This window comes from Triturus cristatus, chromosome 12 (genome assembly GCF_964204655.1).
Source record: "Triturus cristatus chromosome 12, aTriCri1.1, whole genome shotgun sequence".
Classification (NCBI taxonomy): domain Eukaryota; kingdom Metazoa; phylum Chordata; class Amphibia; order Caudata; family Salamandridae; genus Triturus; species Triturus cristatus.
Genome location: NC_140595.1, coordinates 274,792,720 through 274,818,670, shown reverse-complemented (window position 1 = coordinate 274,818,670; position 25,951 = coordinate 274,792,720). Strand labels below are relative to the sequence as shown.

Sequence of the window (25,951 nt, the reverse complement as noted above, 5' to 3'; positions counted from 1 at the left end):
ATGCAACTTCCTGCGGGGTGTGGGTGTTGCCATGTAGAGCACTCTGTTGTGGGGTGCACCTTGGCCACGGGTTTCACAGGCGGCAGGCCCACCACTGCCACCTAGGGAAACAGTGTCCGTATCAGGCGTTTTGCTGAGGGCCTGCAAGCCATTGCGTGGGTCTCATGGGGCACAGTTGAGACGGGTGGGGGAGAGAGAAAATCCAGCCCCCGTGCCAGAAGGCCAGCCACTCTCACCTTCCACTGTCTGCCACCAAGCGTAGAGTGCCAGCGCAGCCTCCCAACTATGCGTGGCCTCGGACCTGCAGATTTTGGCACTCTGGTTCTCGGGGTGGCAGCTTGGGCAGTATCTGGCCCGTAGTCTGAAAGGCCCATGGAGTCAGTACAGGGTGGCCCTGCAGTGTCCAGTGAACAGCTTCCCCTGATAGCGCCATCGCCAAACAGATAATTTGTGTTTCACACCCTCAGCACTCAGGTGGAGGGGTGGAGCCCTCTAATTGCAGTGTCTTATGGGCCCCACGGTTCATCTCAGCTTAGGGTTCAGGAGCAGGCCGCCAGCTTGTTTGTGCCACACAGTGAATGTTTCATCTCGGGCAGAAGACACGTGCAGAAACCAGCCCAGCGGGTTGGTCCAGGCCCCCAGTGTCTCCCCACTGCACCTCGTGGCAGGGGAGGTGACGTGTTATGCTGCCTGGAAAGGATGGCAGAGGATATTCGTGGGGGCTGCGGCCACCGGGCTAAAATGCTACTGTCATTTGGCTGCCCAAGCCACTCACATGTATCAGATTTAGGGACAGAGCACTGGCACTGGGGTGTGGTTAGCAGGCTCCAGTGCACTTTCAGAGTGTTAACCATCAGCAGTGGGGCAAAAAGCATGGAGGCGATGATACAAAAAGGCCACTTTCCTACACAGGTCATCTGAAGGGAATGCAGTGTATGGAAGCAGCCTGGGCTCTTGTAACAAGCTTTCTGGCAAGTCATTAATAGACCCTTCTTTAAAGAGTCGGTAGGATCTTCGAATGAGATTGCAATATCTTCAGAAGAGTGATTGGCCAATTTTGGAAGCATATACCCCAACTGTGATGTCATCAATCAGGGTGATGAGGATGAAGAGGCTCCTCTAAGGCATCTCTTAAATCTCAATTAACTAACGCCCCTCATATTCACTCTATAAGAAGCTATAGCAGCAATAATGGGCAGTTGTTCCAGAAAGGCCCGCATCCCGATATGATGCCCATGATTCTTTTTAAATAGAACATCAATCTTTGGAGCCCTTTGTTAGCCTTAGTGTAAAGATCTATCTGTAGGACAGGTAAACTGGAAACTTGGGGCAAAAACTTTCATGCAGCGCAACGCAGCAAGTCACTTTGCTGCGCTACGTGAAAGGGAATAGGCAGGAATGCACTGTATTTTACATTATACTGCTCATGCCAATCCTTTCCTTGCACTGGCTCACAATGTGCTGCCTAACCCTAACGCAGGCACTCTTGAACCATGGTGCAAGGGTAACTGTGTTGTAGGCAGGATTGTTTTTGTGCAGGAAGGTATACCTTCCTGCACAAAGACAATCCTCTAAGGCATTTTCCTCTTTCTATGTGTGCTGCAGAATTTTGATGCCTTCCCAGGTCTAACAGTAATGGTAAATCTGGGAATGTGCCAAAATGCATGGGTGGATGCTTGGGAGCACCCATGCTCCACCCATAGAAGGCCTCCCCAGGGCAGTGTAACGTAACACAGCGATTTGCGCTGTTTTACATTAATCTAGATTTATCAAGCCATGCAGGACCACGCAAGGTGGCCTTGCGTGGCTTGATAAATCTGACTTAGTTGTCACCCTTGTGCCCCGCTAGGCAATGCAACTCAATGATTAATATGACCCTTGGTATAAATCTCTTATCATCCATATTATTAAGAAGGGTTGTCACAGTGACCCAAACTCTTATCGACCGACCTCACTATTGGATTTATTTGTGTGGTTAGAACAGGGGTTAGAGGTACAGGGCGTGTGTTTGCACATCCAATATGGTTTTGAAAGGGTTTTGGGACAGATGAATAGTGTCTCAACCTTGGCCTGCTCATAGGGAAATATACAGTGGACAAGTGGGGACCTCTGAATCTGGCCTTTGAGGATTTGTCAAGTGCCTTCGACTGCCAAACATAGTCAACTCTGGTGTTGATGTTAGAGAAGGGGGTAGAATATCTATTGCTGTTTGTGTTAGGTAAATCTATATAAGAACAACAGCTAAAGTCAAATACGAAATAGATGAGGAATGTTCCATTTGTTTCAATTATTCAGGGAGGTCTGGCAGGTTTACTTGATTGCGCCATTCCTTTTCATCCTCTACATTAACAATCTTGAAGGGTGTTATTTGAGTGGTGCAGGGACATGCCCCAGATTGGTCATCATCTAGTGCTGTCCCTCCTGTATACCAATGATGCTGTGCTAATGTCATGTACCCCAAATGGGCTACAGGCTTTACTGATTGTGTTGACAGATTTTATAGCCAACATTGACATTAAAGTCAATTTAGGGAAACCTCTTATAAGCAAGTCTGTCTCATTTATGATTATGGATGGGCATTTACAAGTAAATACTTTCTCCTATTTGGAGGGTGTATTTGATGCGCGTGGGTCCTGAAAACAGTTTCTCCAGGTTAGAAAGCATTAGTATCACAAATCTTGTGAAGGACTTTTCAGATTTGTTGCTAAGTTAGGGATGAAACCCCTGAAAGAAATAGGCCTCATTGATCAGGCAAGCGAGTTATGTTTTGGGAGTATAGAGATAGATTAATGCCATAAACTTACAGCTATCACAAAATGCTTTTTTTGGGGGGGGGGGGGCGGGGGGGGGGGGGGGGGGAGGGTGCGTGCTTGGAGTACCGAAGAGCTGTCCAAGTTATTTGCGTAATAAAGTACTAGGTTTGCCTTTCCTAGAAGATCATATTGTGAACCGTTTTCTACTATTATGGCACAGGCTTTGGACACAGAGAGAGAGGCCAGCTCAAATAGATTGATAGTTAGTGACTCTTCAAAACTAACCTTTGCTTTAGATATTCACTAGTTAAATTGTATTAAGTGCCAATGCGACAAGGTGGTTAGACCAAATTTTTTGAATGCTCCAGAGTCATAAGTGCAAATTAGTAAGAAGAAACGCAAGATTTCATTAATGATCGTGTTAGACGAAGAAAGATACAATAAATAATGTAACACGCTGAGAATTAGGGCACATACTTTGTCGCTTATTGAAGATATTTAAAAACCTTACTAAGAATAAGTTATTAACATCAATCACAGGTTTGTTCTCACAGTGAGAAATTACTTGTCCAGGTTACTTGCTAAATGTTTCTGTGATGACCTGTTGGAGCAAAGCACTTTGCACTTTCTGTTCTTCTGTAAATATTACAAGCCCAGCTCAAAGTTTTTTCGTACCATCAATGAGGAAGTTTACATTTAGTCAATGTAGACCTCCCTATTATTCCTACACTAACTACACACAATTGAGATCTGTAACATCGATTCATCCAGCTTTACATATAAGGAATATTTTGGGGGGATAGTGATTCATTCTTGAAGATGTATTTTGTTTATTTTATTTATAAAAAGACTTTGCTTATTTATAATATGTTAGCCTCCTAGTATGAAGTTGGGTTACTGACTCACAATTTCTAATGTTTTTTAATACTCTTGGTTATTAAAACTGTATTATATGTATTGACTTTTATGATTATAAGAAAAAACAAATACATTTTCTAATGATGATGACAGGGTTACCACAAAAGCGAGCCAGCCAAAGAAACACTCAACGTTCATTAATTTTTTTCTTCTATTGGAATAAAATGGTTGAATGGTATTTGGACATATTATCGAATCATAAATATCGAGGCACACTAATATCGAGTTTTAATATTGAAACACATTAATATTGTGATGCAGCAACAGCGTGGACAAATATTTTAATTTCTAGGTAAGTAATATTGCTAACAACAATATAGTGGGTCATTAGCATGGCGTGCTGATCGCCACCGCCCGCCAAAACACCCCGCCGGACGGCCTGTTACCCCCACCACATTTGAATGGCGGGGGGACTGTGGCGGACTGAAAGACGGTCCGCCGCTTTTCCGCCGGTAGGCAACCGTCACGATTGTTCTGTTTGCAGGGGAATAGGGTGGGAAATTAATTAAGTAATAATTGATTAATTAATTATTTAATAGTAATGATTTAATTGATAATAAATTATGGAAATTGTGTAATTATTATATTTTGAGTGTGTATTGTTGTGTTTGTAGGGTATAGGGCAGAAAGATAATTGAGTAATAATTAATCAATAATTAATTCTTAATTAATAAATAATTATTTTACTGATTAATTAATATGTTAATTGTGTTAACATTTTTTATTTTAATTGTATGTTAATTGTGTGTTGCTATGTTTGTGAGAGGAAACTGTGGGAATTTAACTACTACTATTTAAAGCATTTATAAATATGTAAATTGCTCAATTGTTGTTTACATTTATATATTATTTTTATATTAAGAGTTTTATTTTTTTGGTCAATTAATAGACTTATCAAAATATTTTATGTGTTTAAAATGAACTTTTTTCTCTACTGTTGCACAGAGTGGATTGGGAATAATAAGTTATACCCCTTTGGAATCCAATGCTTTCCCTACTGTTGCACAGACTGAAGTGGAAATAGTAAATGGTAGCCCCTTGGAGTTCAACGCTTTTCCTACTGTTTCAAAGACTGGAGTGGAAATATTAAATTTACCCATTTGGAGTCCAATGCTTTCCCTACTGTTGCAAAGATTGGAGTGGGAATAGAAAATGTTACCCTTCCGAAATCCAACGGCTCTCCAACTAATGCACAAACTGGAGTGGGAATAGTACATTTTACCCCTTCAGAGTCCAATGCTTTCCCTACTGTTGCACTGACTGGAGTGTGAATAGTAAATTCTGCCCCATCGGAGTCCAACGCTTTTCCTAATGTCGCACAGACTGGAGTGGAAACATTAGATCTATTTTTTTCCATTGTTTAATATGTTTTTAATATTGTTAAATATATGCAATATTATTTGTTTTTTTGTTAATATTTGTATATATATGTGTGTGTATATATATATATATATATATATGTTCATATTTATAATTATTTAAAATATTTTTGAAAATATTTTTTAATGTGTTTGTTTTAATTTCTTAATTTTTCTATGTTTGATTTATTATTCATCTGCATATTGATATATATATATATATATCATGCTCGGTGGGGGGTGACCAACAGGTGAGTTGCACTCGGACAAAGGGAAGGTTTTCCCCAAACAACCTTTATTTTCGAATCAGCCAGCAACCCTCGTCAGCAAATGAGACTGCAATCCTGACGCGTTTCGAGGGATTCTCTTTTTCAAAGGATGTTGCAGTCAGAAAGCGCATGATTGGCTCACCTTCAAATTTCAAGCCGCATAGCATGCCCCTGATTGGCTGCTCTGGATGAGTCTATGCTTAGCTTTATGGGAGGTGTAGTCTTTTTCTTTTCCTGGATGGATGCGCTTTCAAGGTTAGATGCAGGCTCTCACATGAGCCTCTGGCAAGCGTGGCTGGCGCATTTCATGTCCCTTGTCCCACATGTAGAGCCCCTCGTATACGAGCCCAGTGGCCTCCAGCTTCAGGAGTGGTGCAAACCCGGCGGCAGGACGGCCGCCAATATATCATGCTCGGTGGGGGGTGACCAACAGGTGAGTTGCACTCGGACAAAGGGAAGGTTTTCCCCAAACAACCTTTATTTTCGAATCAGCCAGCAACCCTCGTCAGCAAATGAGACTGCAATCCTGACGCGTTTCGAGGGATTCTCTTTTTCAAAGGATGTTGCAGTCAGAAAGCGCATGATTGGCTCACCTTCAAATTTCAAGCCGCATAGCATGCCCCTGATTGGCTGCTCTGGATGAGTCTATGCTTAGCTTTATGGGAGGTGTAATCTTTTTCTTTTCCTGGATGGATGCGCTTTCAAGGTTAGATGCAGGCTCTCACATGAGCCTCTGGCAAGCGTGGCTGGCGCATTTCATGTCCCTTGTCCCACATGTAGAGCCCCTCGTATACGAGCCCAGTGGCCTCCAGCTTCAGGAGTGGTGCAAACCCGGCGGCAGGACGGCCGCCAATATATCATGCTCGGTGGGGGGTGACCAACAGGTGAGTTGCACTCGGACAAAGGGAAGGTTTTCCCCAAACAACCTTTATTTTCGAATCAGCCAGCAACCCTCGTCAGCAAATTTCAAGCCGCATAGCATGCCCCTGCATCCTTTGAAAAAGAGAATCCCTCGAAACGCATGCTATGCGGCTTGAAATTTGCTGACGAGGGTTGCTATGATATATTGGCGGCCGTCCTGCCGCCGGGTTTGCACCACTCCTGAAGCTGGAGGCCACTGGGCTCGTATACGAGGGGCTCTACATGTGGGACAAGGGACATGAAATGCGCCAGCCACGCTTGCCAGAGGCTCATGTGAGAGCCTGCATCTAACCTTGAAAGCGCATCCATCCAGGAAAAGAAAAAGACTACACCTCCCATAAAGCTAAGCATAGACTCATCCAGAGCAGCCAATCAGGGGCATGCTATGCGGCTTGAAATTTGAAGGTGAGCCAATCATGCGCTTTCTGACTGCAACATCCTTTGAAAAAGAGAATCCCTCGAAACGCGTCAGGATTGCAGTCTCATTTGCTGACGAGGGTTGCTGGCTGATTCGAAAATAAAGGTTGTTTGGGGAAAACCTTCCCTTTGTCCGAGTGCAACTCACCTGTTGGTCACCCCCCACCGAGCATGATATATTGGCGGCCGTCCTGCCGCCGGGTTTGCACCACTCCTGAAGCTGGAGGCCACTGGGCTCGTATACGAGGGGCTCTACATGTGGGACAAGGGACATGAAATGCGCCAGCCACGCTTGCCAGAGGCTCATGTGAGAGCCTGCATCTAACCTTGAAAGCGCATCCATCCAGGAAAAGAAAAAGACTACACCTCCCATAAAGCTAAGCATAGACTCATCCAGAGCAGCCAATCAGGGGCATGCTATGCGGCTTGAAATTTGAAGGTGAGCCAATCATGCGCTTTCTGACTGCAACATCCTTTGAAAAAGAGAATCCCTCGAAACGCGTCAGGATTGCAGTCTCATTTGCTGACGAGGGTTGCTGGCTGATTCGAAAATAAAGGTTGTTTGGGGAAAACCTTCCCTTTGTCCGAGTGCAACTCACCTGTTGGTCACCCCCCACCGAGCATGATATATTGGCGGCCGTCCTGCCGCCGGGTTTGCACCACTCCTGAAGCTGGAGGCCACTGGGCTCGTATACAAGGGGCTCTACATGTGGGACAAGGGACATGAAATGCGCCAGCCACGCTTGCCAGAGGCTCATGTGAGAGCCTGCATCTAACCTTGAAAGCGCATCCATCCAGGAAAAGAAAAAGACTACACCTCCCATAAAGCTAAGCATAGACTCATCCAGAGCAGCCAATCAGGGGCATGCTATGCGGCTTGAAATTTGAAGGTGAGCCAATCATGCGCTTTCTGACTGCAACATCCTTTGAAAAAGAGAATCCCTCGAAACGCGTCAGGATTGCAGTCTCATTTGCTGACGAGGGTTGCTGGCTGATTCGAAAATAAAGGTTGTTTGGGGAAAACCTTCCCTTTGTCCGAGTGCAACTCACCTGTTGGTCACCCCCCACCGAGCATGATATATTGGCGGCCGTCCTGCCGCCGGGTTTGCACCACTCCTGAAGCTGGAGGCCACTGGGCTCGTATACGAGGGGCTCTACATGTGGGACAAGGGACATGAAATGCGCCAGCCACGCTTGCCAGAGGCTCATGTGAGAGCCTGCATCTAACCTTGAAAGCGCATCCATCCAGGAAAAGAAAAAGACTACACCTCCCATAAAGCTAAGCATAGACTCATCCAGAGCAGCCAATCAGGGGCATGCTATGCGGCTTGAAATTTGAAGGTGAGCCAATCATGCGCTTTCTGACTGCAACATCCTTTGAAAAAGAGAATCCCTCAAAACGCGTCAGGATTGCAGTCTCATTTGCTGACGAGGGTTGCTGGCTGATTCGAAAATAAAGGTTGTTTGGGGAAAACCTTCCCTTTGTCCGAGTGCAACTCACCTGTTGGTCACCCCCCACCGAGCATGATATATTGGCGGCCGTCCTGCCGCCGGGTTTGCACCACTCCTGAAGCTGGAGGCCACTGGGCTCGTATACGAGGGGCTCTACATGTGGGACAAGGGACATGAAATGCGCCAGCCACGCTTGCCAGAGGCTCATGTGAGAGCCTGCATCTAACCTTGAAAGCGCATCCATCCAGGAAAAGAAAAAGACTACACCTCCCATAAAGCTAAGCATAGACTCATCCAGAGCAGCCAATCAGGGGCATGCTATGCGGCTTGAAATTTGAAGGTGAGCCAATCATGCGCTTTCTGACTGCAACATCCTTTGAAAAAGAGAATCCCTCGAAACGCGTCAGGATTGCAGTCTCATTTGCTGACGAGGGTTGCTGGCTGATTCGAAAATAAAGGTTGTTTGGGGAAAACCTTCCCTTTGTCCGAGTGCAACTCACCTGTTGGTCACCCCCCACCGAGCATGATATATTGGCGGCCGTCCTGCCGCCGGGTTTGCACCACTCCTGAAGCTGGAGGCCACTGGGCTCGTATACGAGGGGCTCTACATGTGGGACAAGGGACATGAAATGCGCCAGCCACGCTTGCCAGAGGCTCATGTGAGAGCCTGCATCTAACCTTGAAAGCGCATCCATCCAGGAAAAGAAAAAGACTACACCTCCCATAAAGCTAAGCATAGACTCATCCAGAGCAGCCAATCAGGGGCATGCTATGCGGCTTGAAATTTGAAGGTGAGCCAATCATGCGCTTTCTGACTGCAACATCCTTTGAAAAAGAGAATCCCTCGAAACGCGTCAGGATTGCAGTCTCATTTGCTGACGAGGGTTGCTGGCTGATTCGAAAATAAAGGTTGTTTGGGGAAAACCTTCCCTTTGTCCGAGTGCAACTCACCTGTTGGTCACCCCCCACCGAGCATGATATATATATATATCCTTGTATATTAGCAAATATAAAAAACACACAAAAATGTATATAATGTGAAATATATATTTAATATTAGTTGTTTGTTATAAATATATATTTATAAATATATAGACACATGTTTTTATGTGTGTAAGTTTAAATAAGTATATATTTATTTCTATTATTAAATGTAATTTCATTTTATGTAATACACATTATATTATCATTAGGTTTAGGTTTTACTATTTAAACTGTATATTTCTGCAAAAAACAATATTTGTGTTTTTCAACAATATTAGTGTAAACAATATTTGTTATTCGATATTTTTGTACTTAGCTGTATAAGTATAGAAAAAGAATATTTATGTCAACAATATTTTTGACATGATATTTGTATCTCGATATTTGTGTGCTCGATAGTCTGTCACTGATCCAGTAAAGTGTCATGCCTTCTCTGTTCAGTTTAATGAAAAATTCTGCATACAGAGGTGACGTTGAAAAATGCAAAAGGTTATCAGATTCCATTTATGCATAGCATTTTTGCAGGATGATTATATCTTGTCTTTGTCCATTTGCATGACATTTTATTTTCCCATCAATTCGAGTGTAAGTACCATATCTGTATGATATTATATAACAATTTTTGTTATAGTTATCTTTTTGCATGAGTGAGTGTTTTTATCCAAAGGGGGTACTTTATTGTTACGACTGAGCGATGTAGCATGTGATACTTTCTATTGCTGTTTAATACAATGTACTCACAGCGCCTCGATTCTTTTTCAGCAAAAGCCCTTACAATCTTTGTGGAGTGCAAAATAAATCCCTTACAATCTAAGACCCTTGAGGAGTTAGCCACTGTGCTTACATTTATCCTTTATAAATCGTACACTAATTATCTTTACAAATTGTACACTAATTATCAACCATGAGTGGAAGTGATCATTTAAGTGTTAGTCAATTTATATATGGTATCTGGTTTTATGAGTTTTTACCCAATAAGTGTGTGACTAAAGGGGAGGTGCCCCCACACTTACCCATGATGCCCAGTGGAATCCAAAAATAGGGTAAGTCTTAAATTCGAAATGTATGATTGGAGTGTTATCACCTGCATGTAAATATACTGTCTTTATCTTACAGTTGAGGTTATCACACAAGAAACACACGCCTTCTGTGTTTTTTAGAGACTTGCAGTGCCCACAATTGGGCTGAGTATGCTGTGAAATATATGTATTTGGAAACATGTTACCAATGAAAACAATAGACCTTACTGGTGTAACAGATACCTAACTCAAAGTCTTAATATACATTATTTTGCATTTAATTCTCACCAGCAGGTATCATTGCTGAATTGCAGCATTCCGGTATGAGTGCTGTATGCCTCATATTTTTGCATGGATTGTATGCACTATTTAGACAGGGAGTTCGCAAGCCCTGAAAGAGACCGTAGACCTGTACAATTGGGCGAAACATGTTGGCAGTCATATGTAGTTAGGTGAATCATCATTCCTTACCACTGAACCGCGCAGATTTGTTTTTAAGGTATACACCATGGGTGCCTGTGAACAAATGGAAATCTTTTGGACATACCCTTAGGTATTTTTAAGTATTACATCTGGACAGCTGCATTTGTCCTGAAAAAGAGAAGTTAAGAACTCCCTCTTAGGTTGAGTCTATCAGAGTGGGATCACCCTGCTCTGGTGTGGGGGGTCACCAAGGATGAAGCATGCCATGATATGCTGTGGGTGAGGTGACTTCTCAAATATCTTTTTTGATACTTTTTGGTAAGGTCTTTAGTGTCTCTGGCGTAAATCTCACTACTGGTCCTTCAACACTCAAGCTCTTTTGTGTGATTTATATTTAATGAAACAGAAATACCTGGGAGATGATTTTATTGACTTCATGTTGCATAACAAGCACTAGCAAAGGCAATAGGTCTAGCTTTAGTTAAAAAAAATACATTTGCATGCCCTTGGAATGCTGCTTTCCGCACTTTACCAACGTAGGCAGCAGTAACTTAACTTGCGTTGTTGCAAGGGACCCTTCCAATGACTCACACCTCATTGCTGTAGCTTATGCTATTACATGAGGTTCATTGATTCAGAGTAAAGTCATTATTGTAGTATTTCTGGAGTATACAAAAAAGTGATGATAGAATGCTTGAATAAATCTCAGTAACTAGTAGTTGCTCTGGGTGCATCCCAATCCTTCATTCCTTTGCATACCATGCCACCTCAATTTGGACCCAGCCATATGTAAATCAGTCTTGATACTGTTCCAATGGGAGCTGTCCAGCTTGAACTGCCAGGCCCTGTCCTCACTGAAACAGATCACAAGCAACCCAGGACTGGTGTCACATTGATTAGGGCTCATTAGCCAGGTATTGCTTCTTTCCAGTGGCACAGTGTGCACGGGACCCACATCTTGGCACATCCGTCCCACTTAAAACAACACAGTGAAGGAAACAAAAGAAGTGATGGTTGGAATGCTTGAATTATTCTCAGCCATAGTAATTACTTGGGCCAAATACCCAATCCATCATTCCTTTGCACACCATGCTACCTCAGTTTAAACCCAGCCCTATGCAAATCAGTCTTGACCCTACTCCAATGGGAAGAGTCCAGCCCGAACTGCCAGGCCAGGTTCTCTCTGAAACAAACATAAGCAACCCAGGGCCGGTTTCACCCTGATTAGGGCTCATCAGCTAGGTATAGCTTGATTCCAGTGGCAGAGTCTAAACAGGACCCATGTCTCAGTATACCCATCCCACTTAGGGTGACACACTGAAATATACAAAAAAAAGTGATGGATGGAATGCTTGTATTAATTTTAGCCTCTGGTAATTGCTTGGAGCTATAACCCAAACTATGGTTGATTTACACACCATGCCACCTCAGTTTGGATTCAGCCCTATGCAAATCAATCTTAACCCTGCTCCAATGGTAACAGTCCAGCCCAAACTGCAATACCAGGTCCTCCCCTTCAACAGGACACAAGCAACTCAGGATGGGTTTCACCCTGATTGGGTATCGTCAGCCAGGTATATCTTGGTTCCAGCAGCACAGAGTGTAGGGGACTTACATCTGGACTTAGGGGGACACATTCAAATATACAAAAAAAAGTGATGGGTGGAATGCTTGAATTATTCTGAGCCACTGATAATAGCTTGGAGCTGCATCCCAATTCATTGTTCCTTTATACACCATGCCAACTCAGTTTGAACCAGCCATCTGCAAACCAATATTGACCCTGCTCCAATGAGAATAGTCCAGCCCGAACTGCCAGGCAAGGTGCTCACCAAAATGGAACACATGCAATCCAGGAATGGTTTTGCCTTGTTTGGCTCTCATCAGCCAGGTATAGCGCGGTTCCAGAAGCAAAGTCTGCACGGGGCCCACGTCTGGGCATATCAGCCCCACTTAGGGACACACACTGAACTAGACAAAAAGTTGATGGAAGGAATTCCTGAATTAATATAAGGCACTGATAATTACTCAGGCAGTATCCCAATCCATTGTTCCTTTGCACATCATGCCACTTCAGTTTGGAATCAACCATATGCATTTCCGTCTTGACCCTGCTCCATTGAGAACAGTCCAGACAGGCTAGGTCCTCTCTAAAGTTGAAGATAAGTAACCTTGCACTGGCTTGGCCCTTATTTGTACTCATTAGCCAGGTACAACTTGGTTCAAGTGGCACAATGTGCATGAGACCCACGCCTGGGCATACCCATCCCAATAATAGATGGAATGCTTGGATTAATCTCAGCCACTGGTAATTACTCTAGGCCACACCCCAATCCATTGTTACTTTGCACACCATGCCACCTCAGTTTGGACTCAGCCATATGCAAATCATTCCTCCCTGAACTGGAACACAAGCAATCCAGAACTGGTTTCACCCTGATTAAGGTTCATCAGCCAGCTATAGCTTGGTTCCAGTGGCACAGAGTGCACAGGAACGCCCATCCCACTTAAGGCGGCACACTGATTGTGTACCCAAAAGGTGATGCATGGAATGATTGAATTAATCTCAGTCACTGGCTGCATCCCAATCTATAATTCCTTTGCACACCATGCCACCTCTGTTTGGACCCAGCCATACCCAAATCAGTTTTGACCCTGCTCCAATGGGAACAGTTTAGCCCAAACTTTAAGATTTATATACAATGTGGTCTTGGCTGTGATGGAGTACATTCGCAAATAAAGTCTATTGCAACCAAATATCTCAGAAGTGAGGTGCTGCATTTAGAACAGCATTATATGTTCAAGATTTGGTAGAGTCAGAGGAGTTAAAAGAACTCAAAGCTTCACCCTGTTTACTATGTGTAGTTTCCAATTTAATGCCCAGGTTGTGATGGCCGGAATGTGTGGCTTAAAAATTAATATTAAGACTAGTTGATCTGTTCTCTTCACTAAAAATCCACAAATTGGTTGCAGAGCTTTGAGGGTCTAGTGATAGGTTACATCTTACTAAAACCCAAATAAAAACATAAAATAGACATTAGCAAGACATGTTTGAGTGTCTGATGTTTCACTTGATTTGTGTTTTGGGAAGGCAATGAGTTAAGTCACAAGGTCTGATAATCGACAGATCGCTATATGTTGTGTTTATGGCATTGAGGATCGGGAGCTTGCCATGGGGATCGTGTATTATGTTTAGAATGTTCTCTAGGCAAGGCATTGGAATGTGGGTATCTAGGGTGGTTGGCAGAACGGGGAAGACGGTTGAAGAGGAGAGTTGTGTTGCTGATGCCCGGGATTGAGTCAATGAATAAAGAGCTAGAATCCTGCATATTGTGTGTCTCTATACTTAACAAAGTGGCAACGAGTAGCTCAAACCCTACAAATTGGAGCATGGTTTGTCCAGCGGCCAATTCAGGGAACTGTACGACTATGTTTATTCTTTCCGCGCTGCACAGCTACCATTGGCATTGGCACACTTTCATTATATACTTTGTGCTTTGGAGGATCTCATTAAATTTGAGATGTTACTGTTAGAAGTGCTCTGCTGGTAGCAGTTTGTGCCATGCACAACAGTGGTCCGGCATCTCGTGAGGACTCTACTCCTTCTGTGTTGCACGTGCGCTGTGTGTGACGCATATCTGTGGCATTGCAGGTCTCTGGCAAGGAAGAGGGACTCGTGTACAGGAGCATGCGGGAGGGCGGCCATTTTTAATTGGGCAATCACACTTGCCTCACGTTTGATAGGCTCACCTTACTCGTTTGCGTGTCACTGCACTTTATACAGGCGTTTATCCACACGAGCCTTGTTTCTCGAGTTGTCAACGCTTGCCAGAGATTACAGTGAACAGTGGCACACACACCAAGTATTCAATGTGTTTCACAAGGTTGGTTCATGTACCAGCAACGGTGGGATCGGTGATACGCACACCTGATAATTGATTTGTGTCATTGGTTCGGTGATATGCTCACCTCGTGGTTAATGTGTGTCATTAGTTCCTCACTAGATGGTGACACACACACCAAGATTCTCAAACACTTTTGTTAAAAGCGATAGGGAGAAGTGCTCTGCAGTATCTTGGAGATGCCTGTGTTTGAAGACGGTATAGGTGAAGTGCATTAAAGTAACTTGAGAGAGGCTGTATATCAACGCACACTAGTACTTTTGTTAAGCTTACCAGTGGTTTCTTTACTGGGACACGCACATCAATAATTTTGACTGAAGTAACTGAGTTTAGTAACTACTAAATATATAGGAGTGGATTTCAAATTTCTATCAGATGCTTATGCTTATGCTTATTTAGATACAATGGCTAATATGAATCTAACTTTGTCCCAGCCATTTATGAAAACAGGGGGACAATTTACTTTGAAATGGGAGTAGTGGAAAGAGTATTTTGTGAATTATATTTCCACATTTGATAATGAAGATCTGTCTCCTCAAAGGAAAAATGTATATTATTACATTGAATAGGTCCAGGTGGTTTGAAAACATATAATAATATGGAGAAGAAACCCTGTTAAGGAGATGGAGATGTATTTACGCATGCCTTAGCTGATCTTGGTACATATTTTACACCTATTGTGTGCAAGGCGATTGATCGCTACAATTTTTATCATAGGAAGCAAGGTGACAACAAAAACATGTAAGATTGTGTTGCAGCATTAGGGAAATTGGCTCTGGCTTACAGATTTGCGGAGTTGGAGGATGAGTTGTCAGGGACCAAGTTATAAGGCACTGCAATAACCCATCTTTGCAGGATAGACTATGGGTTCATGGGGAATCCTGTCTACAAAACGTTGTCTCCATTATCAGCAAGACAGAAATAATATCTAGGTGTGCTAAAGCTGTAGTAACAACAAACATAGAAGAGGATGGGGGAACATGGTGAAAAGTGTATGGCAGAAACCTGTCAAAAACCTGAACAAGATGGCAATACAATAAGAAGGTGGAGGATGGTGTGGCCAAACAGAAACAGAAACAAAATCCTAGTTCAAGAATGGGGGATCTTAAGGGTAAATGTTACCACTGTAGCAGTTCCACCCACTTGACACACAACAAGAGGTGTCTAGCCCTGGGTCAGAAATGCTAAAAATGTGGGATTATGGGGCACTATGCAAGGGAGTGTCATAAATCTAAGATAATCAAGTATGAAGTGGAGGAGTATGTTCAAAGTGATCCTTCTGATTTGGAGAAAGGGGGTCCCCAAGTATTATGCATACAGGACAAGGTGATGGAAATTAATTGCCATATTAGGAAGAACCCTATTTGCGATATAGTAGCAGGAGAAACACACGTAGAATTGGTAGCTAAATCGTGGCACCATATACCATAATTATTAAAGAAGTATGGGCAGAACTGTTTATACCTAAAATTGGCCGTTGTGAGAAGTTGGCCTGGTATATGCTGTCCACTAATTAAAGTGGGCACCTTGTACCAGTCCAAACAACCCCTTATGGTGATAGGTTAAAGACAACCTTTATTGAAAGCTATCCTAGTGGTAGCTATGGAGAGCAGCCTTCAGGCTAAGTCTTGAAGGAATGTAAACTAGCTTGTTTTACCAGTCGATAATCTCTTGAATGACCAAATGAAAGGACAACCACACCAGGTATATATTCAAAATATATGTATTTAAGATAAAACACACCCCTCTAGTCTCTTTATGAGGCTGGAGTTCGAAGTACTTAAGTTACAAGTCAGCATTCAACAGTAAAAGCACAAATACACGTTTGGGCCCTAGGGGCGTACCAAACCATATTCCAATAAAGTGGAATAAGAACCACGACTGAACTAGACACAAGGCCTAGAGCCTTTAGAAGCACTTGGGCCCCAAGGAACCACCTAAGGTAGTGACGTAGGGGACCCACGGGGGACGCGTGCAGTGTTAGAACACAGGCACGAATCGCCGTTAACTTCTATAGGGAAAGTCGCGGTTGGAAAATTACAAGTTAAGGACACTTAGAGGATGACTACAAGCAAACTCTTTTGGACTTAGAGGTGTCTAGGGCCAACACCCGCGGGAGCACTGGAGTACTCGAGTTACCTCACCCAGGGAAGCCAGATGCATAGGTGTCTTTTGGTGTCGGGTTGCGGCGTTGTTTTCAATGGAAGCTGGCAAAGAAGTGCTGCCGCCGTGAAGAGTAGAAGTGTCCGAAGAGATCCAAGCCTGGATCGATGATGGAAGGAATCTGAAAGCAGAGGGGACAGAGTCTGGGTCACTTACCAGTGACCAGGGGCACGATAGTCTAATACCCACAGATGTCGGGTGCTTCAGGTGAGTTGATGGGTGTCTTGACTCTTCAGCCACGAGGTCCAGGAGGCATCGACGACAACCAGGAGCTGGATTCGAGCTGTCCCATAAAGTTTGTCGAGTGCTACAGTGTCGGCGACCAGAATGGACCCAACAAGCCTTGGCAACAGCAAGTCAAGTGGAAATAGAAGAAAGACGTTGGTGCAGACCAGCAAGGTCTGGGGGACTCACCCAGCAAGGGCAAGTCAGGGCACGTCTGGAGCAACCAGGAAAGCCCAATCAGAAAAGGAGTTGCCTTCGTGGGGACCCACTAGCCAACGGGCTAGCGATCGTGAAGGAGCCTCGAGCAGTCGCACTGGAAACTGGCCCACGGATCACTCGTGGAGTGGAGGCCAGAGATCTTCAATGCAGTAGGTGCCCAAGGCTGGGGCTACTTGGAGCCCAAAGCGCACAACTTCGAAGAAGACCAGGAAGATGATGTACCGACAAATGTTTATGGTGTCCAGGGGTCACGGTTCCACGTTACCCACGATACCCACGGGCCTCAGTTTTGCTGTGGACTCAGGGTAGCCTCCAGGAAGTCTGGAAATCCACCTCTGGTGATGCAAAGACTTTGGCGACCGGCGGGAGCTTCAGAGTTGCAGACCGGACAGTTGCTTCTTTCATGCCTGCCAAGCAGGGGAGTTACTCCTTGACCCCAAGGGAGATGTCTTCTGTCTTCTAGTTGAAATAGTAAGTCAAAGGTCCAGGATATATGTTGCAGAGTTTCGTCCAGGGTATTCTAAAGTCTCAAGGACTGGGTTCCTATACTTATACTAAGATAGGGGGTTGGACATACTCTGGGGACCCACCTATGGGAGGGTTTGGAAAGAGGGGTGGTTACACCCATTTCCTTTGTCCAGTTTCACACCAGAGCAGGGGCAGGTAGCCCCTGCAAACGGTTTGAACTGGACTATGCACAGGGACACCAGAGAGTGCTCCCGCCCAGCCCCAATACACATCGGCCTGTCTGGGGAGGTGGTTACACCTCCCTGGGACAGGAAACCTATTGTCCAGGCCTCCCCTGCCGGAGTTTCGGTCAGCAGCAGGAGGCCAGAGCATCCATTTTGGGATGCCAGGGCTCTAGAAAGTCTTTACCGGGTAGACCAGTGTGAACATGCCTCTCCCTCTAGAAGGGTGGAATGCTAACCCCGCCGCCAGAACTGGCGGGGGTAGTATTCCAAAGTGTTTGACACCAAACATGACATGTTTCCATGCAGCCAGTCCAAAGTTAGCATTTATTGTGAGGTTATAATGCACTTAAGAGAATATGGTCAGGCTGCACCACAAACGGCATCAGAGGAGGTACTCTGAATGCTGCAGAGGGGCTCTGCTCATGCAGGGACACCCTCTCACATAAAAACAAAGCACTCTGCCTTCAGGATGGTTAAGGCCTGCCATAGGAGTGACTTATAGCTTTTATATGTGTGTGCAATGGTAGTGATATAGGTAGCCTATACCACAGTAAGGGGTGCATGCACCACCTTAGCCAGGCTGCAGTAGCAGACCTGTGCTGTCATTTTGGAGTGCTTCCCAGGGGTGGCATAATACATGCTGTAGCCCCTGGTAGGCCTCTGAGGTTCCTATGCCCTGGGTATATAGTATATCATATACTAGGGACTTATAAGGCACTCCAGAATCCAATTAGAGATGTACCTGATGTACAAGGAAACCATTTTAGAGAGGAAGCAGCTAGGCTGGGGTCCTGATTAGCAGGGCCACAGCCAGACTAAGGTGGAAAAACAGTGAAACACCAGCAAAAAGTGGGGGTACCCATGTGAAGCAGATCCTACTGTCCTACAGCTGTACTTTACTAGAATCAGATATTAATCACCAAAGCTTCACAGGAGAAAATATAAATCTATTTGGCTCCATAAACTGCTGTTTGAGTTCAAAGGCATGGAGACAGATTGTAAAATGTATGTTGCAGAACATGGTCCATCTGTTCTGGGATGGTGGAACAACGGAGAGTTGGGGATACCATTGGTTCCATATAGTGCGGATCCTGTGTTGGTGGTTCAGGATGTCAAACAAGATGTGCACACATTAGAGAAGGAATTTTGCACTGTATTCTATGGGAAAGTGGTAGAATTAAAAGGTTTTATCCACAGGATAGTGGTAAAAAGTTACAAGTCCATGTATTCATGAAGTGAAAAACATTCTGTTTAGTGTCAGGGAGGAGGTAACCCAAGAGTTAAACAAATCGGTGGAATCTGGCATAATTGAACAGGTTGAATCATCTAATTAGGTAGCCCCTTGGTGGTAGCATGGAAGGCTAATGGAGGTGTTCATTTGTGTGTGGATTTAAGGGAATTAAATAAAAACATATTTGTGGATATTTTCTCTTTACCAAGCATTTATGAGCTGCTGTCTGTAACCAGAGGTATGGAGTGGTTCTCCACTATAGTTCTTACCTCCGTGTACCATCAGGTACAATTACATGAAGAAAACAAGCATCTAACTGGGTTTAATATTACACCCATTGGATGCTTCCAAATTAAGATAGTACCTTTTGGACTGGCCTCTACCTCTGCCATGTTTCAGAGGTTAAGGTACCAGCTATTTCGAAATAGAGGAAAAGTCATATTCTTTAAAGATGACATTTTGATAATGGGCAAAGACAATTTTTCTGAAAAGGTACACCTGATCAGGCAGTTACTAAAAAAAAAAGGTTTGTAAGTTCCTGTGGGAAGAAGAGTGGGAAAAAGCTTTCAACAGCATCAAAAAAGATTTGTAAGGCTCCAGTATTACAAGGATTTGATCCTAATTCAGTAGCATTATTTCCACTGATGGCAGCGGCAAGGGACTTGGTGCAGTATTATCCTAGGTACAAGGAGACGGTACGGAACATGATGTACCAGTGACTTCACGAGCTTTGACTCTCACAGAGGAGAAATACTCTGTAATTAAAAGGGAAACCTTAGGATGTGTGTTGGGTCTTAAACATTTCAGCAGTTCATTTGGGGAACAAATAAAAGTTGTGGTAAGGAGTGACCATAAACCTTTGACTAAGGTTCTTACTTCACACGGTCTTAACAATGTTTCACCAAGGATTATCGGGCTGTCTATGCAATAGTTGGACTGTGTGTTTGAAGTCCGTTATATTCCAGGCATTCAGAACATAATTGCAGACTTTCTATCTAATTAGAATGACATTAACTGTAATAGAGAATACTAGTAATAAATGGTATGAATATTTATTGGTGTTAGTGTTACCTGAGGATCTAACGAGCATTGATGCCAAAACATGGGTGGCATTCCAAGAACAAGATTCAGCACTTACCAAGATCATGGAATATGTGAAGGAAGGGTGGCCAGATAAGAAAGTTTTGGAAAAGGAATGAATTGTATTTTGGGTAGTTAAAAATAAGTTGTCGGTTGAGGAAGGATTCCTTTTGAGAAGGGGAAGACTATTTCCACCCAGAACATTTTTGATTCCAAGTCATCAACTGTGTCATGAGGGCCACTTGGGGATTGTAAAAACGAAAGCGAGAGGAAAACAATCTTAGTAGTGGCCAGCTGCTGATAAAGAAATTGAAAGGGTCATGAGAGAGTGTGTAATATGTATTAAGTCAGATAAGGTCAGGGTTACATTTAAGCCACCCTTACATCCTGCAGAGGTTCCTTGCACACCATGGGAGAGGATAGGTGTGGATATTTTTGGTCCGGTTCAGGATTGGTATGGTGACTATAAACTAATTTTGGTAGCTATAGACCACTTTTCTAAATGGCTTGAAATCAAAATAGTAGAGAAAGCAGATGTGGGGGAGGTGTCAAAATATCTGGAAGACATTTTTTGTAGGGAAGAATTGCCCAAAATCCTTCTGAGTGACAATGGAGGACAATTAGTTTCCGATATGTTTAAGAGACTAATGGTGACAACTGGTACAGAGCACAAAACTACTGTTCTTTATCATTCTGAAGGAAATGGCAGTGCGGAACGTCTCAATAGAGTAATTAAAGGCGTCCTTTAATAGGCTCACAGCAATAACATGAATTGGGAAGAGGAATTGGTTAAAACAGTTGGAGCCCATAGTCACTCACTGTGACCCTAGTTAGTGCATATAATCCATTTGAATTGATGAGGGGGAGGACCCACGTACCAAAAACAACATGGGCTGGTTACGTAGGACAGAAAAGGAGGATTGGTCACCCACGGTGGTAAGGGAATGGATGAAGATAAACCAAGTGAATTATAAACCTAGGTATTATTCCTTACCATGGTGTAAAAAAAAGTACATCTTAAGGTTGGAGAGTGAGTGAAAGTGAAAAAGGTAGACTGGTCAGGAAGGGGGAAAGTAGGTTTTCAGATTCGTTACAGGTGGTGAAAATGTTGTGCAACTCAGCATAGTTGAGTGATGGCAAGGTCTAGCACACTAACGATTGTCTTTATGTAAATGTGAGGGTAGTCACAGCGGATACGGAAGGAGGAAGGATCTCGAGTCTAAGGCAAGAAGTTATGATTGGGCCGATGATATGGGCCCAAGAGGGGACATTCATGCTACAGTATCCAAGGAAATCCCGAGTGGCGAGAATTTCGGAATGACACCCAGGAGTAGTCAAGAAACCAGTGTAACAAATCCTGGGTAAACTCTAAGAGAGGAAATCTATATTACAGAACCTAGAATGTCTAGGTCAGGGAGAACTATTGTGAAATCTAGACGCTTTGATGATTTCGTAGCAAGTGTCTACTACGGGAACTAGAGTATTATGAATTGCAGATACTGTTCCTGCCTAGTTCTTAGCATTCTATTTACTTGCATTATTAAGCTTTGCCTATTTTATGTAACTAATAGAGTTTTCAAAGTTAAAGGGAGAAGATGTATTTTGTTTATGGCCATGGGGATCAGGCGGTTGCCATAGGGATGGTATGTTATGTTTAGAATGTTCTCTAGGCGGGGCGTTAGAATGTGGGTACATAGGGTGGTTGGCAGAACTGGGAAGATGGTTGAAGAGGAGAGTTGTGTTGCTGATGCCCGGGTTTGAGTCAATGAATAAAGAGCTTGAATACATGGTATATCGTGTGGATCTATACTTAACACTATACAACCATCTGTGACTTGGGAACCAGAATCAGTAATAATATTCGATAGTAAGAAGCTATCTAAATATTTTATAGAGTTAAGAATTTCCTGTCAGAACACGTAAATGACAAGCTACTGCAATTATTAAGAAATACTTTCTAGAGGAAACTGGGACAGAACCAGTAGACGTGTTCCCATTATGACTCCAGGGCTATTCCCCCTTTAATATACCAAGATTGAATAATAATATTTTATCCACTCTTGGTATAAAAAGAAAATGCTGTCTAGCAGCAGCCTAAGTCAGCTCTGCAATAGAGAATGTTAGATGTCTCATGCAGGTGCAGAAAGGTGCCTGCACCAGACAGCAGAGATTATCCAGGGCTGGTCTCAGGCCCACGGAATGCCTCAGAGCCTCACAATCTGTTAGGTGGTACAGTGTCACAGATAAGGTTAGACATAGGCGTTTCAGGCTTAAACCCTGCAGTGCCTGTCACTGCATGTCAATCGGCCAGTCACACCACCCATTGCCAACTCATCACAGAGTTGGGAAAGGGTGGGGTGAATGAAGAGAGACTGAAAACTCGAATCTGTGATTGCACTGGTTTGAGGTTTCACTTTCAAGTGTCCGAAGATGAAAGATGCAGCAGCAAACGGGACCTTCACAGACAGCACGGTAAGTAAAAGATGCGTTTAAATACTGTGTATGTATGTATGAGAGTGTGTGTCCGTGAGTGAGCGTGCCTATAAGGGAGTATGTCTGTGTCAGTAAAGGACAGAGTCGGTGTGGACAAAGAGTGATGATGATTGAGTATAAGTGAGAATGAATGAATGAGTAAGGAAGAATGATAGGGAGTGTAACTGAATGTTTCAATGTGTAAGACTGAGTCACGTCTTAGTGAGTCAGAGAATGGGTGAGACAGAGTGAGTCAGTGTGAGAGTGAGACTGAATGACTCAGAGTGAGTGACAATTATTGTATCTGAGTGAGTTTAAGTCAGAATGAGTGTGAGAGTGAGTCTGAGTGAGTATGACTAAGCGAATAATTGAGAATGAGTGAGATTGAGTGAGAATGACTAAGGCTGACTGTGAATGAATAAGACTGAGTCACAGTGAGACTGAGTGACTCAGAATGAGGGAGACTGAGTGTGAATGAGTGAGACTGATTGAGTATGAGTGGGTCAAAGTGATAGTAATCAGAATGAATAGAACTGAGTGACTCAGGGAGGACGAGTGAGTTATGGGGAGACTCAGGAAAACCAGGTGAGAATGAGTAAGACTGAGAAGAAATGAGTGTGTCAGAGAAAGAAAGAGTGAAACTTGCTGAGTCTCAGTGACTCAGAGTGACATTGTGTGAGCCAGAATGAGTCAGACTGAGTTTGACTCGGTGAGAAAGTGTGGGCTGATTGAGTATGAGTGAGTCACAGTAAAATGGAGTGAACCGGAATAAGTGGGGCTGAGTGAATCAGGGAGAACGGGTAAATCATGGGGAGATTTGTGGAAACTAGGTGAGGAGTAAGACTGAGCGGGAACGAGAGAGTCAGAGTGAGAGAGAGTGAAACAGAGTGAGACTAAGTGAATCGGAGTGATATTGAGTCAATCAGAATGATTTAGATTGAGTGGGATTGAATTAGAGTAACCGAGACTGTGTGGGTCAGAGTGACAATGAGTGAGACTGCATGAGTCAGTGAAACTCGGTTAGAGTAAGTAAAAGTGACTGCAAGTGTGAATGAGAGTAAGTGACTAAGACCGAGCGAGAATAGGTGAAAGAATGAATGCAAGCAAGTGTGAGCGAACCCTCCAAGCAAGTGAGTCTGTCTCTGTCACTGGAATTCAAGCCAAGGATTACGCCTCACCACTTTTAATGGCCAACAGCCGCCACTAGACAGAACTCACCTTTGACTTCATTGATTCACACAGCAAATGGCCTCTGTCATTAGCGATAAAAAGGGTGTACCCATCATGTGCCGAGGGTCGCTAGAAGACGAGAAAGAATTGCCATTATAATTCTGCAAAGTCGAACGTTGTGTAGCTAAAATATGATCATGTATACATGTTATCAGCTCTAGTGTGCAGGGAAAGCTAAAACTCCATTTAATTTTGCTCCACTGACTCTTCTGATCATTGGATAGCTCTCGAATGGGGGAACAATTGAATTTGAGAGCCACTATTTGTTTTCTATTTACTGCCGAAGGAAACTGTCTTAGCACATTATGTGAAAATGTAGCACCATACAGCTCTAAAAACTGAGAAGCAATAAGATTCTGCTTTTATGTTCGGGGAGAAGAAGGCTAAGGGCCTGATTACATGAGTCCCGTTGAATTGTGATCCCTTGGGATTGCAGGGATCACGATTAAAAGTGATGCAATGTTTATTTCACCCGGTTATTACCAGATGCAATAAAGATCGTGCCGTTCATTAAATTTCGGCATAATAACAAGCATAACTGACAGGTCTTTTGCCTATGTGTGTGACACTTCCATGTTTTCAGTGTGCTTATGTGTGACATTTTAATGTCGAATGTGTGACACTTAAGTCACACTTTATCGCGACTAGGATAAAGCGTTGATGCCCATGAAATAAACGAAATATCAGGAATTACCCACTTTGTTCTGTATAATGCCCTTAGAAGTTGCCTTCAAACAGCGTAGAATGTGACATGATCTTTTCTCAAGAGTCATGACAGACAAGGTGTCAGCAGTTCAAGAAAAGGTACTGCTTGCTAGCTAAATCCTGGGCTTGTCACTTCTCTAATAACCGCTACACATGCACACCCACACTGGTACACTTTCAACTACTACTAATTGTTTTGTTTAGCTTTATTCTTGGAAAGTGTAAGGATTGTAAACATAAATTTATCATGAGTAAAACCATCGTAATCAAGTACAAAAATAGCACAAATGAAAATAACTAAAACTACAATTCTCACAATGTATTATGGCCTTCAATGGGAGCTCCAGACTGGGCCATCCAGTTTACAGGAATATGGCTCATTACATCGCGTGCTTTTACAACGCAGTTGTTACAGCGACCGCGTTGTTACTACGCGATGCATTTACATCACAAGTCATTACAACGACTTGCACTAAGGGGCGCGCTGGACTAGGAATAGTATTAATTACTATTCCTACTCCAGTTTGCGCAACATTAGGGAAGGTGTTGGAATTAATTTCCAATACCTCAGCGCCCCCTAGTGCAAGTCGTTGTAATGACTTGTGATGTAAATGCATCGCGTACTAACAACGCGGTCGTTGTAACGACCCCGTTGTAATAGTAGCGCGATATAATTTGGGTTAGGCCATATGGGTGAGGGAGGGGTAGCGCTGCAGCTGCTGGCCACCTCCCACCATCCTCACACCGGATATAAGGGCATGAACATCCGTCCGCGCAGCGGGCGGGCACAGCGGGCGCGCCAAAGGCAAGCCCGTCTGCACCCGTCCGCGCCTGACCCGCGCCCGGGGCCAAGAACCCTGCTCCGGCTCCGGCTCCCTCATATCACAAGTCAGCCTACTCTCGCGTGGCCCTGATGGAGCTTCAACCAACCCCTTCCTTTCGATGCACTAAACATGACCTATCACAAATACCTATGGTTGCCAACTTGATTTGCCCCCACTGTAATAGTACGATTTCTATTAACAACTTGAAGACTCCCCCTAAACTGCAAAGCGACACCAACGAGGTGGTCATCCTACTTATGGCCCTCATCAATGCGCGGTCACTGGGCAAACACAGCCAAGAAATAGCGGACCTTATCACTGATAACAACTTAGATGCCCTTTATATCACTGAAACATGGACTGATGATGCATCAGCCCCTGATCTAGTAATTGCAGTCCCTCCCGGCTACAAAGCCTACCAACAGGACAGGGCTAGAAAAAAGGGAGGGGGTCTGGCCATTATAGCAAGAGACCGGTTCGAGGTCCGAACATCATCTATTCCTGTTACATCATGTGAAGCCATGCACTTTAACATAAAGTTCACAGCCCTTTTTAACTTTAAGGGAGTTCTCCTATACCGTCCCCCTGGGACAAGAGCAGCCTTTTTGACCAACTTAAGCACGATAACTGAATCGATAGCCACCGAAGAGTCTACGACAATTATGGGTGACATGAATTTCTACCTAGAACAAGA

At 43.8% G+C, this 25,951-nt stretch overlaps 1 protein-coding gene across 2 annotated transcripts in view; it reads right to left on the bottom strand.

The window, feature by feature from the left end:
- The window catches only part of CFAP126 (cilia and flagella associated protein 126), a 212,830-nt gene that overhangs the window by 138,285 nt on the left and 48,594 nt on the right, over nt 1-25,951 (bottom strand). Inside the window, exon 3 of one of the 2 annotated variants that reach the window (XM_085640048.1) lies at nt 23,717-23,797. The exons of the other annotated variant lie outside the window; for it this stretch is intronic. Coding sequence (XP_085496174.1) covers nt 23,717-23,797 — 81 coding nt within the window. The remainder of the gene's footprint in view (nt 1-23,716; nt 23,798-25,951) is intronic. 2 annotated transcript variants of the gene reach the window in all.